We start from the raw sequence: 19,957 nt of genomic DNA, 5'->3' as shown, positions 1-19,957 counted from the left end.
TCAGATGAATTCTTAAATGGTGTTTTTTTGAGAAAAAAAAATTGGATGTCCATTTGAGATTTTTCCAAAACTAATGGTATGAAAAAACTTTCATAAAATATTTTGACTGTTAAAATAAAATGAAGAAGAAAAAAAAAAGAATTTTGGGTGGACAGAGTAACTTTGTAAGACTAAAAGGACCAATTCAGAAATATGAGGAATTAACTCTATACGAATACATTAACAAAAAGGTCCCTAAAAGAAAATTTCTCCTTAAATCAACCAAACCAATAGAAAGCAAAAGAAAAGAAGAAGAGAAGCTCTAAAATGGATCCTAGCCAGGTGAGTCAAGTCGCCGTCTTTCTCTTCAATTTCTCAAAAAAAGAAATAATTGCTTTCTGTTGAATATAATTATGGGGCTCGATTAATTTTGTAATTTATCCATGAATTTGGACTGTTTATTAGATCTGCTTTTTGGTTGGAGATTTTGAGCTTGGATTGGTTTTTTAGAAATATGATAATCTTTATAATTAATTGGACTATTAAGTACCTATGTGATTGGTCTTGAGTTGTCAAGCCAAGATTTTTTATGGGGAGGCAATGTTAGTCTCATGTGGGTCGGTTTCGAGGAAGAAAAAGGCAATGTCAAGGTGCAATTTTTGTTGCATTTAATGAAAAACAAATTGGGATATTGGGTTTGTTTTTTCATGGTTTATTCGGTTTTATGGAAACCCATTTGGGATTTTTAGCTTGTATTTGTTGCATTGAATTGTTTTGATTGAAACCTGAATGAGATGTTGCTTCTTCTTCTTTTTCACGTGTTGAATCGTTTTAGTCGCATGGTTGCGATACTGGTTGCTTTTTTTCATTTTAATGGAAGCTGAGTTGGGATTTTGAGCTTTCCTTTTGTTACATTAAGTGATTTTGTTGGAAATCCAAACGAGATGTTGTGCTTGTTTTCAATTTACTGGGTCATGTTGAGCTTGTTTACCATGGTTGCGGTATTTGTTTTCATTGCTTTTAGTCATTTTAATAGATGTTCGATTGGGATTTTGAGTTTGTTTTTAATGCATTAAATCATTTTAATGGAAACCCAGATGAGATATTTAGTTTGTTTTCAATCTACTGAATCATTTCAGTAGAAACTCAGTTGCGATGTTGCTTTTGTTTTCCTTGTGTTCATGAAGGATATATAGTATGCAGTAGAGACAATGATTAAGAGATTCAATTTATGCAGACAGTTCAAAGTTTATAGAATATATTTTCTATCTAATTTTTGAATCCTGAGATTCCTTTTGGTGTCTAATGATAAGGAGTGAATTTATGAAGTTTGGAATGAGAGAGTATAGCACTTCTTTAAGCATGTTATCCCTTTGTTGTTTAAGTTCTATTAGATAGGAATAGTGTTAACTATAAGCAGTGGAAATCCTGAATGGCATTTGATTGAATTTTTTTTTTCTGCACGAATAATTTATGTTTAACTCTTCTTGACAGCCCCCTGGTGAAAATTACGCCAATCCAAAGACATGTTTCTTTCATGTTCTCTTCAAGGTATGTGACATATCCAATTTGTGTTTACAAGTTTAGTTCTTTTGATTTAACTTAAATAGAACAAGATAATATTCTTATGTTTCTTTTTTCTGCAGGCAGGAGCTTTGGCATTTTACATACTCTCTGCTCTTTTTTTTAATAGCTTTGTCATCATTTTTGTGGTGACTGTGCTTCTTGCTGCTCTTGATTTTTGGGTGGTCAAGAATGTGAGTGGTCGGATTTTAGTTGGCCTTAGGTGGTGGAATGAGATAAATGATCTGGGTGAGAGTGTGTGGAAATTTGAATCCCTTGACCAAGAGGTCAGTTTCAAAACTCTTGCTTGATTGTATATGTACTCATTGTGCACTGGCCCTTCTCAATTTCATAAGGATGTTTGATATTGAAATTGAATCTCATCCATTTTTATATTTGTTTTGGCATTAGTCATTAGCCCGAATGAACAAGAAAGACTCATGGCTGTTCTGGTGGACTCTTTACATAACAGTAAGTACATAGGATTTGATTTTCTTTTGTTACTGACTAAATCATATCCTCAGCATATCATATTTGTAAAAAAGTTGGGTCTTGGGTGTATACAGAATACTTGTCAGGAACTAAAGAAATGCAATATAGTTTGCAGCTAATGTTAAGTGAACTACTCATTTCTATTTTTTAAGATCCTGATTGAAGAATGTCTGTAAATTGATGTGGAATGGTCTTTTTCGGTTGTTGTTTGCACTCCTTCTGATGTTCAAATTCAGATATAAACTTTTCTTCTGTTTTCCTCTCTTTTCTACATTTGAATGTTATTTATTATTTGCCTTTAACTTTGTAGGCGGTCGCCTGGATTGTGCTTGGAATTTTCTCTCTCATAAGGTTCCAAGCAGATTACTGCCTCATTGTTGGAGTATGTTTGACCCTCAGCATTGCAAACATTGTTGGCTTCACCAAATGTCGCAAAGGTGAGCAAACAACATTTTATTGGTTTTCTGAGACTGTCATTTGCTTAAATGTTGTCCTGGAGACTGTCCATTAGATTGGGGATTCTTCTTATCCATATATTTCCAGTGGTAGGAAGCAGACATGGATAATGAAAACTTAGGTTTCAGTTTGTGTCAAATAAATCAGATTCAGCCTTAAAGGACTATGTTGAGCCTGTGATACATCACACTATGGTTTGATTAATCAGTAGCGTATTCTATATAAAATGCCATGACAGACAGCAACGCTCTAGTGGGTTCCCACCAAGTAACAGCTCCGCTGCAAAACACACTACTAGATAAACCTATCAGTTTCCCAATAAACACATGGTGATGCCATTGGCCTTGTAAGCTGTTCTGCCATGGACGATTTAAAATCAATTAAGTTAAGAGTTTGAGTTGAAAAAGTTTTTAATTCTTTTGCTATTCAGATAATATAACCTCCTTTAATATTCTAGGCAAGCGTGTGAGGGATGAGAAAACAAAACAAGTGGAATGATTGCAGATTCATTGCATTTTTAGTAGTAACCTTACTAATTGCTGCAAGTCTGGATAATTTTACTTTGTGCTTGAACTTATACTATAGAATTATTATGCAAACTCTATTGCATTTGCTGCTATAAGTATTTCTCGCAACTTAACTGTCTGCACAACATTGATTAACCTTACTAATTGCTGTAAGTCTGGATAAATTTACTCTGTGCATGTGCTGATACTGTAGAATTTTTATCGCAAACTCTATTTCATTTGCTGCTAAAAGTATTCCTCACAACTTAACTGTTTACATAGCATTGATCACTTGGGTCTATTGCCTAATCCTCCTTAGGTCATTCTATTTATTATTTTGATAAATATGAGAAAAGGATGTGAAATTATTCTTCCTTCTTTTAGATGCTAAGAAGCAGTTCCAGCAGTTCGCATCGCAGACCATTGCATCTCGAGTGTCATCTACCATACAGTCAGCATTCAGTGTTGTGTGATTCATTCATTACAGAAGGTGGGGCATGTAACCGAAGTCGTGCACTTGTGCAAGAGATGTTGAAAATTGGTGGGGGAAGCATACAGACATGGTGGCATCGGTTGATTTTTTGAACTTCCAGTAGGATACAGTTTAGATGTTTTGTTGACCTCTCAGACACCTAATCATTTGTGCAATGAATTAAGAAAAACGATAGTGTTACAGAAATAATTTTGCTGTTGAGTGTAATTATTGCCATGTTTTTAGCTCTCTTCAGTAAAGCAGTCTTAACAGCCTTCAATATCCGCAGCTCGATATCTACAGAAATCAATAGTTCAATAATTGTGTTCGTCTGGGGTTCTGATATGAACTTTTCAGATAAACTCCCCTCGTTTTCTCATCGATCAAGGGAGCTTGCTAGCTAGATTTGAAGACTTTGCCCAGCAGTATGCTTATTGGATTTCTCATTGTCATTCGAGCTAGAAAATAGAGAGCCCAAATATGCAAGTGGGGTCTTTAGAATGGTTGTCATATAATTTTATGGCGTCGCGTGGGTCGATGTTTGGTTTGAAATATTTTTTTTATTTTAAAATATATTAAAATAATATTTTTTATTTTAAAAAAATTATTTTTAATATTAACATATTAAAATAATTTAAAATTTTCACTACATTTCTAACACTTTAACAAAACATTTAGTGATAACTTTACTTTACACCATCTTATAAATTACTATACTTTAAATAAAAACGAAGTTGATATATATATATATATATATATATATATATCAACTTCATTTTTATTATTTGACATTTAGTTTAGGAATTTGTAGCTTTGTAATTTATTTCAAGTTATTTTTTATGTTTTAATTTGTTTTCTATATGATTATTTTAATTTCATAACTTGAGTCACGAGTTTAGTAGGTTAACCTGAGTTGATTTATGTTGTTTTTTAATTTGTTTTCTAAAAAGTTATTATGTTATAAGTTTCACGTGTTAGTTCGGGTTGATTTTAGTTATTTTTTTGTCTTTTCTTAATTGAATTGTTTTGAAAATTCATTATTTAATTTTTGATTTATTGAGAATTGAGTTACATAATTTGTTTAGATTTGTTTTCTATATAGTTATTTTGATCTCATGATTCAAGTTACTGGATTAACAAGTTAACTTGAGTTAATTCGAGTTCTTTTTTTAATTAATTTTTTTTTCAATTTCATCATTCAATATTAAATTATTTAAAAATTATGTTTCATAATTTATTTTATATTTTTATGAGGAGTTATTATAGTGTTATGATCTTGGTTGTAGATTTAGTATGTATTTAGCTTGGAGGTGTGATGTCTTTTTTCAAAGATATAATTTTTTAAAAGTACAAACCACACCTTAAAAAACAAAAAAAATACATGCTTTTTAGATGAGTTCCACAAAAAAAACCAACTGCACTTCCAAACCAAACACCCCTTTAGCATATTGATTTGAGTCAATTTAATATGTTGTTAATTTAATATTTTTTAAAATATATTGTCTTGATTTTTTAATAAGATTATATTTTTATTGATTATCTCATTTATTTTTTTTATTAATTATTATAACCAAATCACATCTAATTAACTATTATGAATTATATATATATATATATATATATATATATATATATATAGAAAGAGTTAGTATACCTTGGTAGCATAGTGAATATCAATAATCCGGTCCGTAGCTTTCTAGTAAGAAATTTGTGAAAAATGTAAATAAATAAAAAGGTACAAAAAGTTATCCTAAATACGATGCCGACAAACTTGACAAATTGTCTGTTGTGGTTTCGTGGAAGATGGCAAGATGCTGCCGCTGCCATCAATCAATTAATTATTATAGGGACACTCATTCAACTATGCGCAGATATTCCAACGCACTCTTCATTTTATCTTTAATATTTCAGAGCATATTTCTCTCTCTGGTGGCCAATATTTCTTCTTTGATTTCCCAAAGAAAACAAGAAAAAATGGCTGCAGAGTTTCTTTTTACGTTTGCCATGGAGGAGACTTTGACAAGGGTGAGTTCCATAGCTGCTGAAGGGATCAGATTTGCTTGGGGATTGGAGGGACATCTGCAGAAGCTCAACCAGTCCTCAACCATGATCAAAGCTGTGCTCCAAGATGTAGCCAGAAGGCCAGTAACAGACGAGTCTGTGAATCTTTGGCTGGAGATGCTACAAGATGTAGCTTATGATGCTGAAGATGTTCTAGATGAGTTTGCTTGTGGTTTTCTTTGCAAAGACCAGCAGAAGGGAAGGGTACGTGACTTTGTTTCACTCCACAACTCTGTTGCTTTCCGTTTGAATATGGGTCAAAAAGTTAAGAAGATCAATGGAGCCCTGGATGAAATTCAGAAACTTGCAACTGGATATGGGCTTGGAAATACATCTCTACAACATGTAGATAGAGCTCCTGAAATCAGCTGGGACAGAGCGACAGACTCCTCCCTTGACAGCTCAGTAGTTGTGATAGGAAGGGAGGATGATGTCACTAAAGTCATGAAATTGTTGATTGGCTCGATTGATCAACAAGTTCTGTCTGTTGTTTCCACTGTGGGTATGGTAGGTCTTGGAAAGATTAATATAGCAGAAATGGATTGTGAAGAGGTTAAGGAGACAAACGTTTTTTATGTAACAATATGGGTTTGTGTTTCTAATGATTTTATTAAAGTTAGGGTATTAGGAGAAATGTTGCAAAAGATTGATAAAACTACTGGTGGGTTGAACAATCTTGATGCAGTTGAAAACCCTAAGAAAGAGCTGCAAAATAAAACATTTCTTCTAGTACTAGATGATGTGTGGAATGAAGATGCTCAAAAGTGGGATGGTTTGAAGGAGGGATTGTTCAAAATTTATGGCAAGAATGGGAATGTTGTTGTTTTTGTTACAACCCGCAGTGAGGATGTAGCAAGCATGATGGAGACTTCTCTTGGGAGTCAGCACGAGCCGAGGAGACTATCAGATGATCAATGTTGGTCCATTATCAACCGAAATGAGAGTGGGGGTGGAGGAACATCAATAGCTTGAGACTTGGAGTCTATTGGAAAAGAGATTGCAAAGAGATGTAGAGGGATTTCATTGCTTGCTAATTTTCTGGGAGGAACTCTGCGCAGAAAGGAGACACAGGAGTGGCAGTCAATTCTAAGCAGTAGAATTTAGGATTCCCTGGATGGAAATAAAGCTTTGTGTGTACTGAAGTTAAGTTTTGATTTCTTGTCATCGCCAACATTGAAAAAATATTTTGCCTACTGCTACATTTTTCCTAAAGATTTTGACATTGAAAAGGAAGAGCTGATTCAACTTTAGACGGGTGAAGGTTTTTTTGGCCATCAAATGGGAGGATGGAAGACATAGGCAACAAGTATTTCAATTACTTGCTTGCAAATTCCTTTTTCCAAGATGTTCAAAGGAATGAGTATAAGATCGTAACAAGTTGCAAGATGCATGATCTTACATTACCGGTCTCAAAATCAAAAACGTTAACTTTGGAGGTTGATTTGGTTGTTGATAGTGCATCTCATATTCGTCATCTAAATCTCATTTCTTGTACAGATGTTGAATTAGCATTTTCAGAGGTTGAATCTAGAGAATTGCATACTGTTATTGATGTATTAAATCGGTATTGGAAATTCAAAAGCTTGAGAGCTCTGAAATCGCGACAATCTATTGAGTTACCAGATTCAATTTGCAAGATGAAACATTTAAGATATCTTGATGTCTCAAGTACGGAAATCAAAGAGTTACCCGAATCCATCACAAAGCTCTGCTGTTTGGAAACATTAAGGTTCAGTTATTGTTACTCGCTACAAAAGCTTCTTCAAACGTTGTCAATTTTTGTTTTGGGCATTTTAAATAACTATTTTATCTTAATAGCTCAAATTATATGTAATAGTTAAGCTGTTAGGTTATGTGAGTTTTTGATATATAATTTATAATTTATATTATTTTTTAATATATTTTTTTAAGTGAGTTTTTGAGTTTCAAATTTGCATTTATATTATTTTTTGTTTAATTTTTATTAAATGAACAGGGATGATGAGATTTAAACTCGTGCCCACTTGGTTATTAAAACTCCGATATCATGTTAAAAAACCATCTTAATCTAATAGCTTAAACGGTAAGGTGAAGTTTTAAAATATGATTTATATTATTTTTTAACATATCTTTTTATTAAAGGGTTTTGGGCTTAAAATTTACACGAATTTATATTACTTTGTGTTTAATTTTTATCATATAAATAAGAATGGTAAGATTCAAACTCGTAATTGCTTAGTTATCAAAGTTTTAATATTATGTTAAAAAATTATTAATAATTTAAATTATTAAATGAGATTTTAATATATATATATATATATATATATATATATATATATATATATATATATGTCATAAAATGGAAGTGATGGGATGTTTGAATGAATTAAGAGGAGAATTGAAGATATGCGAACTTGAGTACGTGAGAGACAAAGAAGATGCTGAAAAGGTAAAATTGCGTGAAAAAAAGTAAACAAATTGGTATTTGAATAGAGTGATGAAAATAACAAGAAGAATGTGCTGACAGGCTTGCAGCCTCATTTAGGCATAAGAAGCTGAACAGTTGAGGGTTATGGTGGTGGAAATTTCCCTTCATGGATGTCTATATTGCCACTCAATAATCTGATGGAGTTGAGATTGAAAGATTGCAGCAAATGAAGACAGCTCCTGACACTAGGATGTTTTCCTTGCCTTAAATCCCTAGATATAAGAAGAATGCCTCGTGTGAAATTTAGGCATTGAGTTCTATAGTAGTAATGGCATTGTAGCAGTACAGTTTCCAACACTAAAAAAATTTACTCTGTTCAATATGGTCTTGAACAGTGGATGGTACCAGGTGAAGAAACTGTTCAAGTTGCTGTAGTATTTCCTTGTCTTGAAAATTTGACCATTGACTAGTTTTACAAGTTCAAAAGTATTTCGGTATTTCATCTTTCATCTCTTGTAGAATTTTGAAATTAAATATTGTGATAAATTGAAATATTTATCTAGTGAATTTCATGGCTTAACATCTCTTCAATTTTTAAGATAATGGAATTGTAAAGAGGTGGCATCCATTCCATGCCTACAACACAGCACAGCTCTATGGCACTGCCCTGATTTGATCTCAATTCCTGGTGATTTTTGAGATTTGAGATGTCCATTGAAAATTTGAGGTTGTAAATTGGGAGCTCTTCCAAGCGGACTATAATATTGTACATCTCTAAAGGAATTGTGGATAGAGAATTGCAGAGAACTTAACCATATTAATGATGATTTTTTAGAAGAACTGTATTTGCTTCGAAGATTAACCATTGAATCATGTGATAAGCTAATCATTGTTCCATATGGCTTACGACAATTGCGTTCTCTTGTTCAGTTAACAATCACTCAGTGTCAGAGTTTGACTCATTTCCCAAAGGATTGCTTCGGCTGCTACATCACTCAACTGAAGGTATTAAGCATCAGAGGTTTTTCAAAGGAGCTGGAGGCTTTTCCTGCAGGGATTATAAATTCAATACAACACTTGAGTAGGTCATTTGAAATCCCAAGGATATATGGATGGGATAAATTGAGTGTACCACGTCAACTTCAACACCTCGCTGCCCTTGAAAAATTATTTGTAGAGAACTTCAGAGGAAAGGAATTTGAGGAAGCTTTGCCAGATTGGTTGGCCAATCTTTCATCTCTTCAATATCTTCAGATTGTGAATTGCAAGAATGTGAAGCATTTAGGAAGTTCAACTCCAAATTAAAGGAATTGTGTATTTGGGGATGCCCTCTTCTTGAGGAAAATTGTAGCAAGGAGTAAGGACAATGACCATTGAATGTTTTTATTTGCATATATGTATAGATTTATGTATTTGTTTGATAACCTATCATTTGTACTCAAACTCTTTTGAAAGAATCGTTCCTTCATGCTTAATTACTGCTATATATTTGTTTGATACATGCATCTATCCATGTGTGTGTGTGTGTGTGTTGAATGCTTTAGGGTCAAATATTCCATCTGCAAGCTCTTTCATCTGCTTGAAGCAGCTTAATTACTCAACCTGCAAAAGTTACTCAGCCTGCAAAAGGATCACAGTAATCGTAGAAGAGCTGGAGAACAGGACAAAAGAAATGAGAGGCAAAACATTAGAGCAGACAAGGCAGTCTTAACAAAATATATGAAGTCTCTAGAACAAGGTCAAACAGATCTAAACTCTCTGAAGTATCAAAACATATTGCTTAGTCTAGTTTATTCTTCCTTTCCATCTTCAAAATGCTTAATGGAAGGGATGCTGCCTCTACTGTGCAATCCATGCATGGAATCTGGTTCGTGATGGTTGATTGGCAATGATATGAAGACTAGGGTTTGGGAGCATAGATGGTTGCCTATGAAATCATAAGGTGGAAGGGTATTGTTGATAGATGCAGCTATGCATCAATGAAGGTAAATCAGAAAAAGAAAAGGCCACCTTGTGTAGGAGTTTATAAACACAGATGCAGAAATTCACAGTTCAAGCAAGGTGAGGGGTCTGAACTGATCATCTGCAATTTAGCTCTTGATGAAATTTCATCCCATTATCAAAAAAAAAATTCTTATAGTGATTTCCTAGGAACAGTTACGTCTTTTCCACCCAAAAATTAAAAAGAAAGACTGAAAAAAACAAAGCAACAAGTCAAGCTATATGAATGACCTAGTCTAACTTAGGGCTCCTAATGATCTTCACAATGCTTAATGGAGGGATGTTGCCTCTATTGCGCTGGAAGTCACAACCAAGACTGGTTGAACTATTTGCATATGTTGCGATTAATCTCAAATCTTTCAGCTGTTCTTCAAATCTCAGAAGACTCTTAAATGAATCATCTTCCACATCGTTGATGTATAATTCCTCATTGTCGACTGCTATTATAATTTCACCTTTCTTTGTAAATGCCAATGGCTTCATGCAGTATCCATTCATACGGATGCTACATAATTGCGTCCAGGATTCTTTCACTCCATATTGCTTTATTTCTGCCACCGTACAAATGAACTCAAGCAATAACAATAAGCAAAAAGATTCCCTCTCAAGGAAGCCAAACTAAAATAATGACAAACAAGATCTTCAGGAGGTTTTGGCACTTCCTTGAATCCATCCCTCAAAGCAAACCGTAATACAGCATGTACGCTAAGAAAATTAGGACGATTGGAGCGATAGAAAACCCAATGCACGGAGCTCCATTCAGTGCATTTCCAAGAATTATTTTTGAAGGAAAAAACTGTTAAGAATGGCTTAAAACCCCTACTCTCCCAAACACACAACTTTATAGTCATTATCAGAATAATCATAGCAGATTCCAAAGTGTTGACTGTAAGTGATGCTAGTACTACTATAACGTGGAAACACCTTGTAATATCCAGAGAATGGATTGAAGAGAAGTAGTTTTCCACTTTCGTTATGACTCAAAGATAAAAGCAACAAACTATCACAAGAAGTAACTATCTCAGCACTGGCTAATATTGATGGCATTAGAGACTCATTGAACTGATATTCAACTGTGACAATTGCGGCGTTGGCTTCTGAATCAGAAGTTGCTTCATAGCAGTCCAACATGGAGCAATGTTTCTTAAACAAGAGAAAAAGCTTTTGGTTCTTGTTATTTATATGGGGGCATATCAAATCAGACCATGACTTGCAAACACAACGAAACCTGTACAAAGACTTATCTGGTGATCTAGAGAAAATATCCAGTATCCCATTTGTTCCTTCTCTCCATTGCAAAGTTCCATCTGAAGCAGAAATCTAGTAGCAATTGGACTGGAAGAATGAGGAACAATTCTGCAAGGAAGAGTAGAAGAGCAATCTAGAAATAAGAGGCATTCTATATAGCAGAAACACCTCTGACATCAGCAACTCGGTCAGCCAGGCTTAGTTTTCTGAGTTGATTTCTAAGTTCTGGTTTGTATTAACTATCTCAGATTAGATTAGGATTAACCTTATTAGCTATTTTCGAGCAATTTGAGTCATTATTAGGCTAGGATAAAAAATCTAAATAAATAGCCAAAGGTGTATGAATCAAGCATAAAAAAGTAAAAAATAAAATAACAAGCACCTTTCAGAACTTATCTCTCTCTCTTCTCTTTTTGAGATTTCATAAAATCATATTAACTCAACAACTTAAGCGATTCCAAGAATAATTCTACATTACTCTCTAACAATATATACCCTGAATTGCAAAAACAGTAGAGAAAAATTCGAGTTAACTTCTTTGTTAGACCGACAATCTGACAATCCAATCTTATATGAAATACTGTAAACAACATCGGAGTAGACTTTGTTTGCCTGCACTTTGTGCATCAGGGCAGAAGAAGAAGAGAAATGTTGCCAGTTGCAAGCCTAATAAACACTCTTAACAGTTTTTTGTTGCATAATGAAGTAAACCTTGTCAGCATATATCTAAATCATAAATGTATGGAAGATAATCTTCAGACAACTATTCCTTGTCGATTTTACAGGGAATGAGGCCAACAGCTGCGTAGATACTTGCAGTTCTACCATAGCCACGTGAAAATCGATACCGAAAGAAGAGGTCTAGTTACGGGCTTCATCCGAGGTGTGGTTACGGGCTTCATCCGACAAAATTGAATTCTTCGGCACTGTAGCTGAAAAGCTTCTTGCTGGTTGCCATTGTAACCTCATCATTCTCTCTAAACTCCAGTGGCTTCATAAGGCAGCTGAACTGCAGCTGTGATAATGGTCCATATAGGTTGGCGCCATGTAGTTTACACACTTGAGCCCAAGATTCTGCCACTCCATATTGCTTCATTTCCCAGAAATGCTTCAGAACCGGTAAAAGCATAGGCAGAATGGCAATTTCCCCTCATGGAAGCAAAACTAAGATTGTGTTGGATAGTGTTACAAGATAGAAAAGACAAAAACATGTTTTGTTGAAGGGAGAAGATAAAGATATAAAATAAATTTGTTTATAGAATAATTTTGAAATGAATTTCTATCTTTTCATAACAATTCTATTATCTTTATCTTTTCTATTTTAAAATAGTAATTAAACGTTACCTAAAAAAATGAAGAACCATGTATATATAATTCAGAAAGTTCCCTTTCTTGATATGCTAGCATCCTTAGAAAGTTAAGGACTCCTTAATTTTGCTATAGAAAACCCAATGCAGAGCTCCATTCCCTGATTAGATTCCATGCTAGTAAACTGTACCGATCCAATCTGGCATAGAATTGCTCCTCCATGAATTAGTTTGGAAGGGGAAAAAGAGTTGAAAATGATTATGTCCCTTGTACCTCACATACACAGATTTATAGAAAGAACAATCATAACAAAGTCCATAACATTTACATAGCTGATTATCATATTCCCTCGACATGGAACTCTTCTGAGAATTGGATTCAGAAGCAATAATCTCTCATGTTCTCGATCTTACAATGAGAAAAGCAACCAAATATCACAAGAAGAAATTCAGCTTTGCCAAGTGATGACTGGAATTGTAATCCTTGAATCAGGACTCAACTTTCACCGTTGCAGAATTGGCCTAACAATAATAAGTTGCTCCATAGCATTGCAGAATGTAAGGAGAAAAAAAAGGGCAAAAACGTGTTAGATTAAAAAAATATAAACAGATAAAATAAATTTTTCTTTAGATCTGAAATACTCTTGAATTGAGTTTTTATACTGTAAGGGGATTGTAAGAGGAAAAAAAACTCCATTCAGAATTTCTAAATACTTAAAAGACCTATTTGAGAAAAAAAGGTTATCGGAGGACCAAAATGATATTTATCTTATAACTAGTAGCCCACTTTGATGTTTGTCCTATTGTTCTTACCGAACTCATCCCTGAAAACCGTCCTCAATAAACTTTTTGCCTGCCACCTCCACTACTCTTCTCCACCTCCATCCTCCAAAGGATTGAGAAAATTATTCGAAGCAAAGAGAGAGATGTTGCAGTGTATATTTCTACTTTCAGATTCTGGGTAAGTCTCAAAATCTCTTCAGAACAAATCTTTCAAATCCAAAAACAGTATAGACTGCATCTTTATCTGATCTGATTAATGTCACCAACTGAATTTTGTGTGTTTTGTGTGACATTTTATTGACAGAGAGGTAATGCTAGAGAAACAGTTAACTGGGCATAGAGTAGATAGATCCATTTGTGCTTGGTTTTGGGATCAAATTGTTTCTCAAGGTGATTCCTTTAAGGTACTTTGAAGCTTCGACATTGTTTGTTGGACTTTTTTTGCAATTTTGGAATCTGGGTTTGATTTTAATCTGAATTGTTTTTGAATATTTCATGATTATATTAGCTTTTTTTGGCTTGTGTAATTTCAAGCTTTGATCTTTTCTGAGTTTGGCTTTTGACAATGTTGTTTACCTTAGCGTTTCAACTTCTGGGTTTGATTGTGTTCTTATTTTTGTGTAATTGAGTTTATATTAGCTGTTTTTGGGTTTTGCCTGTTCAAGTTTTGATCTTTTTGGGTTTGGTACCTTAGTGGCTTTAGGCAAAGCTGTTTGGCTTCATTTTGGAATTTCCAATTCTGGGTAGGATTTGAATCTCATTTTCTGTCTATAATTCAGGTTTATGCTAGCTGGTTTTGCTTTGTTTATTCTAAAGATTTGATTTTTTTTGCGTTTCAATTGATATTTTGATTTTGTTTTAGTTTGTTTCTGTCGTTGATGCTATTGTCATCTGTTGTATCTTTCATTTGCTTTGCTGTTGTTTTGATAGCAACAACCGGTTATTGCATCACCAACACATTACTTGTTCCAAATTGTCCGGGAAGGGATCACTTTTTTAGCTTGCACCCAAGTTGAAATGCCACCTTTGATGGGCATTGAGGTAGATTTTGTTAGCTTATGTGCTTTGTGATTGGATGTGATTATGTATGGGTTGATGGTGTTCAATTCCTTGACTTTTACCTGCTAGATTTTCAGTTCCTTTGCAGAGTAGCTGATGTTCTCTCAGATTATCTAGAAGGGTTGAATGAAGATGTAATAAAGGATAACTTTGTCATTGTGTATGAGGTACTTTTATGAATCATTTTCATTTTCTATCATTATGCTAGTTTCTTTCTGTGAATTATGAGAATAGCATACATACAGTATTTTGGGATTGTGGAAATTATTGGTGTAAAAAGTGGCCATGACTCATGTATAGGATCCAATTACTAGTAACTAAACGTTGTTTTGGGACTTCAGAGAAAGGTCTCAAATCAACCTGATAATATGTTTAAAAATAATAAGTCTGTCTTTCAATACATCGTGTCTCTAATTACTTATAATTACACTGGTTTTTCAAGTGACCTTTCCATATTTTATGGTATTAAAACCAAAAGATGATACGTTTCACCTTGTATTAAACAATACAAAAACTGTATTTGCAGCTTGTATGTTTTATGATTTTTACAGTAACAAAAAATCTGTTAAATAGATTGACAATAGAAGGTGCTTTTCTTTTGTTATTATTTCATTGGTTGAGATTGAAAGGGGTAAATTCAAAATCTAAAAGTTCTCCTTTGGTTCAAGATTTTCCTCCTTTCCCTAGTCTTTTTCCCTATTTTGTGTACACAAACCAACATTTTAATTAAAATTTGCAGCTTTTGGATGAGATGATAGACAATGGCTTCCCCCTGACCACAGAACCTAACATACTGAGGGAGATGATAGCTCCACCAAATATTGTGAGCAAAATGCTGAGTGTTGTGACTGGTAACAGTTCAAATGTGAGCGACACTCTTCCAGGTGCTACAGCATCCTGTGTTCCATGGAGAACGACAGACATAAAATATGCTAACAATGAGGTGTATGTTGATCTTGTTGAAGAAATGGATGCAATTATAAATAGGTATTTCTCTATTCTTAAAATTTTCTTAGAACTTAATTGTTTGCATTAGGTACATCTCCCTTCCAATTGGTTATTTGAATTTCTCCGTCTACATGATTATGATTCAACATAGGTAATTTTGTATTTTCCTATAGACACTTTCACAGATGATTTGACTTTCTGAAGAATCTCCAGTACAAATTATTTGCACTATTACATAACAAATGGGGAATGGGACCATCTCAGTAGTGTGATTAGCTGCCTTAATAGGTCTTTTGTACTGAATACAGATCTGCAGTGTCACTTGCCATTATTTGGTGTTTTGCATATTATGTTACTATTTTGATTTTTCACCTTCACGTGAACTATTTTACTTTAGATGCTCTTAGAAAATGCATTTCAAGTTAAAGTTCTATGAGATTTCCTTCTTTGGTTGATATCATTGAATGTCATATATTTATCCTGTGTGGTTTCATACTCATGGCTAAGCAATTTTCTTTTTCAAATGCATTTTTCAGGGATGGGGTCATGGTAAAGTGTGAGGTTTATGGTGAAGTTCAAGTAAACTCCCATATCACAGGTGTTCCTGACTTGACTCTGTCATTTACAAACCCATCTATTATGGATGATGTCAGATTTCATCCATGTGTTCGGTTCCGGCCTTGGGAATCCCATCATATCCTATCATTTGTGCCTCCTGATGGACTATTTAAGCTCATGAGTTACAGGTCCATATTGTGCAGCGCACATCCTAAATGTTTGGGTTCTTTTATTGTCAATGTCAGTTTCTGATCATTTAGTTTACTTATCTGTGGTATTCCTATTATGAAGTATATATGCAAGATAACTACTTGGGGAAGATGTAGAAAGAATATGTATAGTCTTATGCCTCTTGTTAGTCACTTTGTTCACATGTATGCTGTATTTTTTTCATTTTCAATAACCTTTATCCGTTATTCAGGGTTAAAAAGTTGAAAAGTACCCCAATATATGTAAAGCCACAGATTACATCCGATGATGAGACATGCCGCGTCAATGTGATGGTTGGTATACGAAATGACCCTGGAAAGATGATTGACTCAATAACAGTGCAATTTCAACTGCCTTCGTGTGTTTTGTCATCTGATCTGACTGCAAATCATGGAGCAGTGACCATCTTCTCAAACAAGGTATCTGTGCTGAACTTATCTTGATACCTTTAATGTATATCTTTAATGTTTGGTGAGAAAAGTTATATTGATACCTTTCGTTATTCAGCACACACATAAGAAAAAAGGAAAAACAAGATGCATGTTCCATGTATCTCTGTTTGGAAAGATGACAAAAATGCTGGTTCTGTGCCTCTCTTTTGAAAAATTGTTTCATCACATGACAAAAATCGTTCAGGCTGGATTCTTTTTTCTTTTTTCTGTACATGGCAGAGTTTGATTATTTAGTTTGTTTACCCGTATTTGCAGATGTGCACTTGGTCAATTGATCGAATACCAAAAGATAGAGCCCCTGCATTATCTGGAACACTGATGCTTGAGACAGGATTAAAGCGGCTTAACGTATTTCCCACATTTCAAGTGGGTTTTAGAATCCAGGGTGTTGCCCTCTCTGGCCTGCAATTAGATAAACTGGATCTCAGGGTTGTACCAAGCCGTCTTTATAAAGGGTTTCGAGCTTTCACAAGATCAGGACTATATGAAGTTAGGTCATAGATTTTGTATTGTATCAAGATTAATTTCCAATTTGTTATGAAGTTAGGACTATATGATTTTGTCATTCTGTATTATAGCATGGATGCCAGTTGATCAATGCAGTTAAGATCATTTGGTAACCTGACAAGATCGTTTGTTTTGCTGCTTGACATGATTTTGTGTTGTATCATAACATTTTTAACAAAATCAATTAGAACTTTGATCAAATCATAGTCGCAACTTTCACTGTTTCAAGAAGTTGCTTTCCGGTCACAAAAAGTCCCGCAGTGCTCTTGTGGATAAACTCTCAGGGCAATTAACCATTAATTTTGGGGAGTTTCTCATCATCAGAATAGAAACAGAATAATAGAGAATTGAAGTCACAAAAAGGAAAACTGAAACTTATATCGAGTGTTTTTAAAAAATATATATTTTAAAGGTTATACATAGTTTTTCGATGCAAGTTTTTCATTATTTTCTAATTTGAACAGTACAATTTTTTTAAATACAAACACTTTTTTGCAAAGTAAAAGATTAAAATTATTTTGTTATATTTTCTTATTTAGTTAGTGTCATAAATTATAAATTTAATGTAAAGTTTTCTTTTTCTGAGTTATAATTTGAATGAAATAAAGTTATTATTCTATAACTAGATTATCACAAATGCAAAATATTAAGAAGATTATTATAAATTATAGTTTTGATTTTTTATGAAAAACAGTTGTAATATTGAAGTGTTTTTTTTATTTTTTTCGATGAGAACTCCTTTGTTTTCAATAAATGGACTCGTTTTTTTTTTCCATTTTTCATCAGAAAAAGAAAAGAACACTAAAAAAAAAGAAAAATTATTTTCTGAACGCATTTTTAATATCCTAGACGGGTAATGCATTCAAGATAGAGGATAGAACATGTCAGCTTGATAACACTGCCAAAAACCAGAGGCCTGGTGCAATGAAGAAAACCTTAATGTAAAACAAAACTGGCATTGGATATTGGATGAACTTTCAAACTGTTACTTCAAAATGAAGATAAAGAAAGCAGCAAAGGCAACAGTAAAAACAGTGAATCCCAACCTACAGAATATTGGATAAATCTATATGAACTCGACTAATTAAACAGCAACCTTATTCACTCTAAAGGAATCCATGACTTTGCGAAGATCATTTTCCTCTTCTACAAATACATTTTCTGGTGTCTGTAATCTTAACTCGTACAGCTGATTGTTTTCAACTCCAAGAACTGACAGATACCGGCGATCCCATTCCAATCGAACTACTCTTTCCTGAGGCATAACAGCCAGTTCGTTGTTATTTGCGTAGGACTTGATGTTTACCTGATAACATGATGGCCTGGTTAGAAACACTTCTATGAACTTGAAAGGAAAATAATCTTGACCACTATAATCACTCAGCTAAGAAGCTCTGTGATGCATGCAAATGACTTCTTTCTACCTAACAACTCACCTCAACTTGATAATAAAGCTTTCCGTCATCAGCGACTTTAGACGACGTCGAAAGAATATTTGATTCCCGCCTGACGCCAAGTCTAGTAGACATGAACTCTGTCAAATACTGCTTAAGCACCTTCTTTGCAGCTTCTTGTGGAGGGCCCAAGTCTTCGACACTCTTGTACCTGGATGATGAAGGAGACGACAACTCCACTGAGAGATTTTCATCAAGAACAAAAGGGTCTCTGAAGAATATATCAGCTCCAGCACCTCGAACTTGAATCCAGTTCTGAGGGTACTTGAATGAATACCCATCAAATTGATCAATGTATTCCCTGAAGCCAACGGACTGTTGAGCAAATGCAAGGTTGTCGAAACCAAATTCTGAGAACATGTAACTTGACAAGATCAATGCCATTGCATTTCTCCTTGGAACTGCAAAAGCTTTAGTCTGATTATGTTTACATAAAAAATTACGTTGTGAGAAGCAATTTGAAATGGTTCCATGATACAAGACAAAAGGCTGCATATCAGTTGAGAAAATAGGGATACTTATGATCCAAAAAACAAAAACATTGAGGTTACAGCAACTTATAAACCGCATGAATCATTTGGTAACACGAAGTTACTAAATAAGAAGACTAACAGGTACATTGTCATGAGTTAAAAATGCTTTCAGATAGCATGTGTTTGCTAGGTGGGATTCCTAGGACTACAAGATGGGGGTTGCTACAATGCGGAAGCTTCGAACATCAGCACACGATGCCAATGGCCATTGGGCCATTTGATTTGAATCTAGTGGATTCTCTTTCACTATTTCTTTCAAATCCAATGGCCCTATAATGCCCATCAGCATGTGCCTATACTTCGCAACCATGTTCCTGACTTAATTTCTACAAAACGGAATGATAGAAAAAAGATCATGCCTCTCAAACCATTTTTAGAATAATCCCATAAATTCATATTTCATATCAAGAAGAAGAGCTAAACATTCGACATTTGAAGTCCTAGCTACAAACAGGAATTTAACCATGACAAGCAGACCACATTCACATTTCATATCAAGAAGAAGAGCTAAACATAAACATAAAAAGAAAACAAGAAAAGGAAAGGAAACGTAAAGAAAAGAAAGAAACTGTATGAATGAGAAGGAAAGATAACACATACCAGTTGGTTGTAATGAGAAATAGAGCTGCAGAAAGTGGGATTTGGTGAGATGGGCATTGAGCAACTGGGCCAAGTAGAGCGAGAAAGAGTTGGATGGGTGAGCTGAAGTGGAGGAGGGAACGAGTCAAGAATTCTTGCCATTTCTTGATGAGTTTGTATTGAAACACACAAACTAGTGATTGTCAGTGTGCCATGGTGAGAGAAGATAGAAAGGTTGAGGATGAGATGGAGTGGGGTCAAAGCATACGTGTTTGAATTTTATTGGGCAAATGAGCTTGCTTCCTTACAAGTAATGTGGTCGCAGTCCGGTATAAATATTTTTAAACGTGGGATTGAAATATAAAAATATAAAAGTTTAATT

The 19,957-nt window shown here is 34.2% G+C and overlaps 4 protein-coding genes and 1 pseudogene across 5 annotated transcripts; 4 read left to right on the top strand and 1 right to left on the bottom strand.

Moving 5' to 3' along the window:
- The first annotated feature begins 264 nt into the window (after positions 1-264).
- On the top strand, positions 265-3,750 carry LOC133693157 (Golgi apparatus membrane protein-like protein ECHIDNA). Its single transcript, XM_062114312.1, has 6 exons — positions 265-321; positions 1,474-1,530; positions 1,626-1,829; positions 1,954-2,013; positions 2,345-2,471; positions 3,381-3,750. The coding sequence occupies exons 1-6, from the start codon at positions 307-309 to the stop codon at positions 3,467-3,469; spliced, it is 552 nt and encodes a 183-aa protein (XP_061970296.1). The 5' UTR covers positions 265-306; the 3' UTR covers positions 3,470-3,750.
- A 1,582-nt stretch (positions 3,751-5,332) lies between these two features.
- On the top strand, positions 5,333-7,363 carry LOC133693097 (putative disease resistance protein RGA3). The gene has a single exon (XM_062114218.1). It carries the CDS (start codon positions 5,443-5,445, stop codon positions 6,499-6,501), a length of 1,059 nt encoding a protein of 352 aa, XP_061970202.1. The 5' UTR covers positions 5,333-5,442; the 3' UTR covers positions 6,502-7,363.
- Positions 7,364-7,873: 510 nt separating this feature from the next.
- LOC133693096 (putative disease resistance protein RGA1) lies at positions 7,874-9,443 on the top strand (annotated as a pseudogene).
- Positions 9,444-13,295: 3,852 nt separating this feature from the next.
- LOC133693361 (AP-3 complex subunit mu-like) lies at positions 13,296-17,222 on the top strand. Of its 2 annotated transcripts, none has more exons than XM_062114564.1 (8): positions 13,296-13,453; positions 13,580-13,665; positions 14,206-14,316; positions 14,412-14,501; positions 15,074-15,321; positions 15,819-16,028; positions 16,262-16,469; positions 16,758-17,222. In XM_062114564.1, exons 3-8 carry the CDS (start codon positions 14,293-14,295, stop codon positions 17,001-17,003), a joined length of 1,026 nt encoding a protein of 341 aa, XP_061970548.1. In that variant the 5' UTR covers positions 13,296-13,453; positions 13,580-13,665; positions 14,206-14,292; the 3' UTR covers positions 17,004-17,222. The 2 variants fall into 2 exon arrangements, with proteins under 2 accessions (XP_061970548.1, XP_061970547.1); XM_062114563.1 differs by having other exon boundaries at positions 13,580-13,679.
- Positions 17,223-17,945: 723 nt separating this feature from the next.
- LOC133693928 (psbP domain-containing protein 1, chloroplastic-like) lies at positions 17,946-19,815 on the bottom strand. Its single transcript, XM_062115311.1, has 3 exons — positions 19,597-19,815; positions 18,446-18,880; positions 17,946-18,315 (listed from the first exon to the last, which is right to left on the bottom strand). The coding sequence occupies exons 1-3, from the start codon at positions 19,735-19,737 to the stop codon at positions 18,094-18,096; spliced, it is 798 nt and encodes a 265-aa protein (XP_061971295.1). The 5' UTR covers positions 19,738-19,815; the 3' UTR covers positions 17,946-18,093.
- Positions 19,816-19,957: the final 142 nt, after the last annotated feature.

This window comes from Populus nigra, chromosome 5 (genome assembly GCF_951802175.1).
Source record: "Populus nigra chromosome 5, ddPopNigr1.1, whole genome shotgun sequence".
Taxonomy (NCBI): Eukaryota; Viridiplantae; Streptophyta; class Magnoliopsida; order Malpighiales; family Salicaceae; genus Populus; species Populus nigra.
Note: the sequence above shows the minus strand (reverse complement) of the source record. Positions and strands in the feature narration are given on the sequence as shown.

Excerpts from the sequence above, each read along its gene's own strand:
- LOC133693157 (XM_062114312.1), top strand. Across the intron at positions 1,531-1,625 it reads TCTTTCATGTTCTCTTCAAG|GCAGGAGCTTTGGCATTTTA; the intron begins GTATGTGACATA and ends TTTTTTCTGCAG. Across the intron at positions 1,830-1,953 it reads TTGAATCCCTTGACCAAGAG|TCATTAGCCCGAATGAACAA; the intron begins GTCAGTTTCAAA and ends TTTTGGCATTAG.
- LOC133693097 (XM_062114218.1), top strand. The coding sequence starts at position 5,443 with ATGGCTGCAGAGTTTCTTTTTACGTTTGCCATGGAGGAGACTTTGACA.
- LOC133693361 (XM_062114563.1), top strand. The coding sequence starts at position 13,419 with ATGTTGCAGTGTATATTTCTACTTTCAGATTCTGG. Across the intron at positions 14,317-14,411 it reads CACCTTTGATGGGCATTGAG|TTCCTTTGCAGAGTAGCTGA; the intron begins GTAGATTTTGTT and ends CTAGATTTTCAG. Across the intron at positions 16,470-16,757 it reads TGACCATCTTCTCAAACAAG|ATGTGCACTTGGTCAATTGA; the intron begins GTATCTGTGCTG and ends CCGTATTTGCAG.
- LOC133693928 (XM_062115311.1), bottom strand. The coding sequence starts at position 19,737 with ATGGCAAGAATTCTTGACTCGTTCCCTCCTCCACTTCAGCTCACCCAT. Across the intron at positions 18,881-19,596 it reads TTTCTCATTACAACCAACTG|ACTAAAGCTTTTGCAGTTCC; the intron begins GTATGTGTTATC and ends AAACATAATCAG. Across the intron at positions 18,316-18,445 it reads AGCTTTATTATCAAGTTGAG|GTAAACATCAAGTCCTACGC; the intron begins GTGAGTTGTTAG and ends TCATGTTATCAG.